Source organism: Dipodomys merriami, unplaced genomic scaffold (genome assembly GCF_024711535.1).
Source record: "Dipodomys merriami isolate MVZ:Mamm:240054 unplaced genomic scaffold, mDipMer1.0.p SCAF_14, whole genome shotgun sequence".
Lineage (NCBI taxonomy): Eukaryota > Metazoa > Chordata > Mammalia > Rodentia > Heteromyidae > Dipodomys > Dipodomys merriami.
The window spans coordinates 1,658,911-1,667,054 of record NW_027202715.1 but is presented as its reverse complement, the minus strand read 5'-3'; the positions used below and the strand labels follow the sequence as shown (position 1 = coordinate 1,667,054).

Below are 8,144 nucleotides of genomic sequence, written 5' to 3'. Positions count from 1 at the left end.
TACAGGCTGAAGTCTGGGAGGAGATGGCCTCTGCCATGTGCAGGAAGGCACATCTCTGGGAAAACAAGGTAGAACTGGCCTGGGGAAAAAGTAGGTAGGAGGGAGCTTTGGTACAGGTCGTCTCAGCTTTGGGGAAGTCTTGGCAGCTGACTTCCAGGCTCTGGGATTAGAGAGCCTGGGCCCTTTAAGATAGGGATGGGAATGAAAGTCTTCTGGCTTTTAGAGTACTTTGCTCCTTTGCTCTAGTCACTTCCTTTTCAGGTGTGTCTTTGGAGACCTTCATCACCCTGAGGTGAGATTTTGTCAGAGGATGCAAATCTTGGAGTCTGGTGGTTCTTAGAGGCAAATACTAGTCACAGCAAGCATGGGTTACAGGGCCCCAGTTTGTCAGCTCTGCCCTTTCTCACTCTCAACTAGGGCAGAGGGAGCAAAGGGCTCTTGGGAAGGCAGTGGGACCAGCTCTTGGCCTACAGATGGTGCAGTGAGTCCTGTGTGCTGCTGGCTACCCTTGCTGACTTCCTTATAGTGCCCACACCAGGATTATTCTTCATCCTTAGCTTGTGTCCAGGCTGATCCCTGGGCTGAAATATATTTCCTATTTCCCCCTCAGCTGTGCCACCATGACTGACCAATGGAGAATGCACTGGTGCCACTTCCTCCAGGAAGCCATCCCTAAGCATTTTCCAATGCACCACCCACCTGGTGGCTCCCAACACCTTTATTCAGGCTGTGACAACAGTGTCTTTCTCTCTATTAGCAGTGCCTCACACAGGGGCCTTCAAGGATCATTAGCTGATCACTGGCTGAATGAGTGAGTAAATGGATGGATAGATGAATGAATGAATGAACCATCAGGGCCCAGTGTTACTTTTTCAGACTGTGTCCATGAGCCACAGCAGTGTCTGCTCCAAAACTCAAGGCATAGAGGTCTTTCCAAACTGGAGGAAGTAGGGGAAACAACAAAAGGGATTCTTTTCAACTTATTTTTTCTATAAATCTTTTTTTTTCTCATTAAAACTAGTTGCTGTTTTTCTGTGTTACTGTCTAAAGAAAGTCAGGTCTGATACAGCCCAGACCACCACATGTTTACTCCCTTTATGCTAGCCTCAAAGCACCATCCCTGATCCTGGTCACCTGAGGCTGCTTTACAGGGCCTTGGGAAATAGAACTGGTGATAGCGCCAGGCGCTGGTGGCTCACACCTGTAATCGTAGCTACTCAGGAGGCTGAGATCTGAGGATCACAATTCAAAGCGGGCAGGAAAGTCTGTGACACTCTTATCTCCAATAAAAAAAAAACCACTAGAAAACCGGAAATGGCGCTGTGGCTCAAGCAGTAGAGCGCTCGCCTTGAGCTGAAGAGCTGAAGGGCAGTGCCCATGCCCAGAGTTCAAGCCCCATGACTGACAAAAAAAAAAAAAAAAAGAACTGATTATAACTAGGGTGGGGATCATAACTGCTGCCCAACTTTCCACACCCACACCAGAGAGCCGGATGGGCTGAGATTTGCTTCAAGGGGACTGAGGGGTTGAAGGGGTGTTTTATGGTTCCTACAGGACTGGGCTGGGTTTCTGAAGAGGCTCTGATCAACAACTAGAAACTCTGGCTATGGGGACCAATCCAAAATTTTGCAAGAACTGTTTGGGTCATGGCCACCATCCTGGGTAGTTAACTGTATCTCAAGTGATTTCCCATTTCTTTAAGTCTTGTTTTTCTAGGAACCAAAAGGAAGCCTGACTTAGTCTCTAACCTCAGGGTCTTAGAATGCTTCTAATGGCTGCACCCTCCCCTGTAAACTCTCTCTCTCTCTCTCTCTCTCTCTCTCTCTCTCTCTCTCTCTCTCTCTCTCTCTCTCTCTCTCTCTCTCTCTCTCTCTCTTTCTCTGGTATACAGACTTGCCTACATCAGAGGTAAAGGGCAGTGTGGTAAATGCTAGCGCCCCAAATCTATTCTCTATCTCTTTCTCACTAACAGAGTTCTGTTTTGGTTTAGGGCAATGATATACCTGGACCCCAGGGAATAAGCCAGTCATAACAATCCTCTCCCTCATGCCTTCCAACCTGCCTTGTGGCTAGTTGTGCCTATGTGACTAGTTTCCAGCCAGAATATAGCAGAGCTCCAGAGGCCACTTCAAAGAAACCTTCTCTTTCTTGATAAAGGATCAGAAGTGGCTGGTACAGCAATTTGTCTTTTGTTCACCTACCTGCCTTGAATGCTGACATGATGGCTTGAGCTACAGCAGCTATCTCACAATCACAAGAGAAAGTCCAAGAAACACAACCTCTGACATTACTGAGGGTGAAATCAACATTTGTAATTCTCCCCAGAGATCTGATGTGAGAAAATGCCCTCTGACTTATGAATTCATCATTCAGGGTCTGTTGCTGGCAGCCAGGCATAGCTCTAAATGGTTTTGTATGGACAACCAAGATGATTCATCCTCATGCCAAAGCTAGGTCCAGTGGGGGGAAGGGTTATGTCAAAACTGGGTTCTTCCATGTCACCACATTAAATGATATGTGCTTTGCTCTGGACCCCACTAAGTTACATGTGTCTGTTTAGCCCTTTGGTGTGCACAGCTGAATTAGCAGTGGCACTGGCCTCCAGTAGGACTGAAGGAGCCAAAGCGAGCCTCACCTCTTGGGCTCTTCACAATGTGGATTAAAAAAAAAATCCCATTTGAACCACATTTCCACATCTGGCTTTTGCTGGTTAACTGAAGAGTATCATGGACTTTCTCTCAGATGGCTTTGAACCTCAATCCTCCTATCTCAGCCTCCTGAGTAGCTAGGAGTGTGTGGCCCTTCACAATGTGGTGTATGTGTGTGTGTGGCGGGGGAGTGCTGGGAGAATTCCTACCTGTTCCCCAGAGACACCAGTCCTGCTCTGGCCCCTCCCCCTACAAGGCCATTCCCAAGAGGAACATCTAAAGTCACTTGTGAGCAGAGAGACCAAGCTAAGCAATCAGGACCTTGGGGAGATTGACTGCCCCAAAGGATCAAATCTTTGCCCTTCACTACATCGACACTCTGCAACACTTTGCAGAGTTTATGACTTCAAACTTTGGGTTTATTTCTCTGTTTCTTGATTCTCAACTGGCCTTTAACTTGCTTTGACTAAGAGAATGTTGTGAAAGGGACTCTGTGCCAGCTTGCAGCCTGGTTTTCAGGAGGCCTTTCCCATTTCTGGTACTTAAACTTCTCATACTCTGTGAACAGCTGGAGGAGTTGCCCTAGTCACCCCCCACTGATGGCTGGCCAACCCCCGAAGCCTAGGTACCATGACATGAAGCAGCCTGCACAGGGTGAAGAGAGCCTCAATAAGCCAGCAGAACCTGGCAGTTGAACCTGATCTAAATTCCCAGCCTGAAGTATCAGAGCTGAATAAAATATTGTCATTCTATGTTGCCTGCCATGTGGCATGCACCAGTGTCACTGTATAATTACACGGTAAGCTCAACTGTAATTGTGGCAACAGATCACTGATATGATCCTCTACCTCCTCCTTATGGCTTATCAAGTACTTCCACAGACATGAGCTACTTTGGTGCCCCTCAAAACAACAACTCTAGATCTACTCTGCTTTCTGACCAGTTCCGACCAGCTCCTCAGCACACAGCCAGCTTGCAATGCTCCAACTTCCTGCTCTCAAATCACAGACACTCCATTGACTGCAGCCCAGTATAGACAGTCACTGCTGGCTATGCGCCAGTGGCTCCTCCCCTAGCCATGGGATATGGCTATGAGCAGCGGCTCTGCTCATGCAAGCATTAGACTGAACCACAGACACCAGTCCTTCCACCCTGGTGCATTACAATACTGTCCCCATACCCCAATTAAAGCAGACGGCCAAAAGCTGCTTTTTCATAAGACATCATAGTATAGGAAAGCGTGGCCCCATGGCACACAGCATGGCTCAACTGGTACCATAACATAGATACCACGAAGATGGCACGGTGGCCGGGAATGGCTGGAGACTCAGGTGGGTCAGCAGTCTTCCAAGAAGACCCTCAGCTGTGGCCTAAAGGTGTGACAAACGGTTTTGTCTGAGATTCACCCACTGGGTGGATTCCATCCCACCCAACTAGCTGCCCTCACAGGAGGCAAAGGGCTTAGACAATGCTCACCGACAGCGTAGGGGTACCCTCATCCTCCACAGTGACTACCAGGTGGTAGAAGCTCTGGCGTTCACGGTCAGGCGGGGCAGGCCGAGTGGCGATCTCGCCGCTGATGCGGTCCATGCGGAAGGTCAAGTCCTCATTGCCCTCAGTGATGTAATAGGACAGGATGCTGTTGATCCCAATGTCACGGTCCGTTGCTCTCACCTGGACCACAGCAGTGCCCCCACCCACGTTCTGGGGAGAGAAGAGGAAGTAGTCATTCCACGCAGGAAGTCTGCTCCCTGTTCATGCTAGGAATATCGAGTTCATTTACAGATGAGCAAACTGAAATAGAGTGAAGGGAGAGGTGCAAGAGCCAATCTGTGGCTGGGTAGTGGGACTGGGCCCCACCCTGTGCCACCTGCTTCATGAGCATCCCACGATACCCAGCAGTGCCCAGCAGAAATCTTCCTGCATCAGCCCAGACTTATGACTGAGGAAAAATGCAGTTAAATTAAATCATATCATTTATTTTGTACCAATACTGGGGTTTGAATTTAGGGCCTGGGTGCTATCCCTTAGCTTTTCCTCTCAAGACTAGCATTCTATCACTTGAGTCACAGCTCCACTTCTGGCTTGGAGTGTGTGTGTGTGCGCGCGCATGCACAGTTTATTAAAAATAAGAGTCTCATGGGCTTTCTTGCCTGGGTTGGTTTCGAACTGTAATCTTTAACTCTAAGCTTTCTGAGTAGCTAGGATTACCTGCATGTACCACTGATACCCAGCTACAATGGAAGTATGTGTGTGTGCACATGTGCTTGCTGGTACTGGGGCTTGAACTCTTAGTTTTTTTTGTTCAAGGCTGGCACTTTACCATTTGATGCACAACTCTAGTTCTGGCTTTTTGCTGGGTAATTAGAGACAAGAGCCTCTTGGAGTTTCCTGTTGAACTGGCTTCAAACTGTGATCCTCAGATCTCAGCCTCCTGAGTAGCTAGGTAGCTAGGGTTACAGGCACCTGGCTAAAAAGCAGTTTTAAAACAGGCAGCTCTCCTTGAGTAAACCTCAGCATCCTGTAGGGCACAAGGACACTTTATTTATTTACTTAGTGGTAGTCTTGGGGCTTGAACTCAGTATGCTCAAGGCTGGTACTTTACCATCGAGCCACAGTTCCACTTCTGGCTTTTGGAAGTGAGAGTCTTATGGACTTTCCTAGCTCTGAACCACGATCCTTAGATCCCAGCCTCCCAAGTAGCTATGATTATAGGCATGAACAACTGATGCCTGGCACTTTCTTCTTTTTCCTCTTCTCTCCTCTCCTTCCCTGCTCCAAACAGATACCCAGGCTAAGTGGGTGTAAGGGGCATAATTATGAAAAAGCCAGTCCCCATATGAGGTCTGAGAGGGCAGTGGTCCAGGAAGATGTTTACACAGACACTTGGTTGTCAGTTCTTGTTCAGAGTCACCCAAAGCTGCTCTCACCTCATTCACGCTGACATTGTATCCAAAGGGGCTCTCAATCACTGGAGGGTTGTCATTGACATCCAGGATGGTCACCTGCAGGATGTGGTCCTTCTTCCGTGGAGGGGTGCCACGGTCTGAGGCCACAACCTGAGAGAAAGAAGAGGCAGAGGAGGCCTGGGTCAGGACTAAAGGGTAAGGGTCACAGAGCCTGTGATCCCATGATTCTGAATCAAGAACTGTCTCCCTGTGGGAGAGACTGGGAGGGTGGAGGAATTTTATGGCATTCATGACCCCCAAAATGACCTGGCCAACTCTGGACTCTCCCTATAGCTTTCCCCTTCTGCCCTACACTACAAATGATTCTTGCTCAAGTCTGCCAAGATTCATTTTGAATTGGATTCCAGAGTGTCCAAGTCATCCCCTCCCCCACTCCACTAGTGCCTGTGCTCTGCAATCAGCCAGGTCCTGACCATGACCACAGGCCTGTGATCAGACTCAAGGCTGGCCTTTTGCTTCTAAAGCCTCAGCTCCATGTACTGTGGTCTGGTCCCTGACAGTGAGCTCAAGTCCTGACCATGGGCTGAGCTGGTCCCTGGGGGTTTTAATATCACTCCTATGGCTACCAGACAGCCATCAGCCCTCAGGATCCCCAGAGGCATAGCACTGGGGTACCCCGATAGTCCTCAGTGCATGGCCAGACAGCATCTCGGTGGACTTTGAGGCCATCATGGCTCCTTATACCTGTACTTGAATGGCATCTCAGCAGAACAGGCCAAGTGAGGGCTCTTTTGGTTTTGCACTGGGGGGAGGGGAGGCGCAGTAGGGGGGTGGGAGAACAAAACACCTGTCCCAGGTCATGCTGTGTTTTTGACAGTCAGGGATCTACCACGTCCAGCAATCTTTCTCTTCTGCTGGCTCTGATGGCAGGGACAGACTCCTCAGCTGCTTGGGCCTAGAACTGAGGACTCTTCCCAGGTCCATCTCCCCTGTGCCCTCTTGGTCTGAGAGTCCTGCCTCAGATTACTTGGTGACAGATGGGAAGCTGATCACCAGGATCTGGTGCCCTGCTGGGCAGTCAGGAGTGACTTGCAGCCTTCAGGGCCAGTTCCTACCTTGAGGATGTAGTGGTCTAGTTCTTCTCGGTCCAGAGGCCTGGCCACAAACACTTCACCGATGGAGTCATTGGTGGTGATGATTTCAAAGGCCCCAGCAATGTTGCCCGAAGCCAGGAAGAAGACCACCTGTTAGAGAAGAGCCAGTGAGGGGTAAGGATTGGTGAGGAGAGGTGCCAGGCCAGGCCAAGGAAGACTGCTTAGCCTCCCCAGACATGCATGGGCTTCTGTCCAGCAAAGATGCCTGGGAAGAGAGGGCTGAGCCACAAGTATTGTGGACCCTCAAAAGCAGGGAGGGCAGGCCCGCTGAGGAGGTGTGTGCCTGGAATTCCAGTTACTCAGGAAGTAGAGGTCAGGAGACTTGTGATTTGAGGCCCACCTGGACAATAGTTAAGAAACTCAACCAATAAGTAGGATGTGATGGCCCATGTTTGTCATCTCAGATATGTATAGGATAATAGCTCAGACTCGTTCCAGAAAAAAATGTGAGACCCAGCTGGGCACTGGTGGTTTATGCCTATAATCAAACGGCTGCGATCTGAGCTGGGAAGGTGGCTCAGTGGTAGAGCACTTGCCTTGCATGCATGAGGCCCTGGGTTCGATTCCTCAGCACCACATAAGCAGAAAAAAAAAAACTGGAAGTGGAGCTGTGGCTCAAGTGGTAGAGTGCTAGCCTTGAGCTGAAGAGCTGGGGGACAGCACCCAGGCCTAGAGTTCAAGCCCCATGACTGGACCCAAAAAATAAAATAAAAATAAAAATAAAAAGGCTGCAATCTGAGGATCATGGTGTGAGGCCAGCCCAGATAGGAAAGTCTGTGTGACTCTCATGTTCAATTAACCATCAAAAAGTCAGAAATGGAGCTGTGGCTCAAGTGGTAGCCTTGAACAAAAAAAGCTAAGGCCCTAGGTACTGGTGTGAGTGCATGTACACACACACAACACACACACACACACACACACACACACACACACACACACACACACAAAGTGAGACCCTATTTGAAACAGCAAAAGAGCAGGAGCTAGAGGTGTGGCTCAAGTGTTAGAGCAATTGCTTGGCAAGTTGAAGGCCCTGAGTTTAAGACTCAGTACTACAAAAAGAAGGGTGTGTACAGCTCCAGTGGTAGAACTCAATCCCCAGTGTTGTAAAGAGAGGGAGGAAGGAAAAGAGGAAGGAAGGGAGGGAGGGAAAAAGAAAAGGAGGAAGGGAAAGGTGGAGGGGAGGAAGAGAAGAAGGGAGGAAGGAGGGAGGGAAGAAGGGTGGGAAGGAGGGCAGGAAGGAAGGAAAGAAGGGAGGGAGGGAGGGAAAGAGGGAGGGAGGGAGGGAGGGAGGGAAAGGAAGCAGGCCTGTGGAAGCAGTGTGTGTTTGGCAGATTCTTGAACCCAGGTGCCAGCAAAGTGGCCTGAGGGCTGGGAGAGTGGTGTGGGCCTGGCACTTGAGCTGCTTGGTGATAAAATGGCTTAGATGGTCA

The 8,144-nt window shown here is 49.5% G+C and overlaps 1 protein-coding gene across 1 annotated transcript in view; it reads right to left on the bottom strand.

Annotated features, from left to right (window-relative positions):
- Positions 1-8,144, bottom strand: part of Cdh23 (cadherin related 23) — a 355,092-nt gene that overhangs the window by 67,670 nt on the left and 279,278 nt on the right. The window contains exons 34-36 of the mRNA XM_070020517.1: positions 6,673-6,801; positions 5,579-5,707; positions 4,125-4,352 (exon numbers count right to left, since the gene is read on the bottom strand). Of these exons, the coding sequence (XP_069876618.1) occupies positions 4,125-4,352; positions 5,579-5,707; positions 6,673-6,801 (486 nt within the window). The remainder of the gene's footprint in view (positions 1-4,124; positions 4,353-5,578; positions 5,708-6,672; positions 6,802-8,144) is intronic.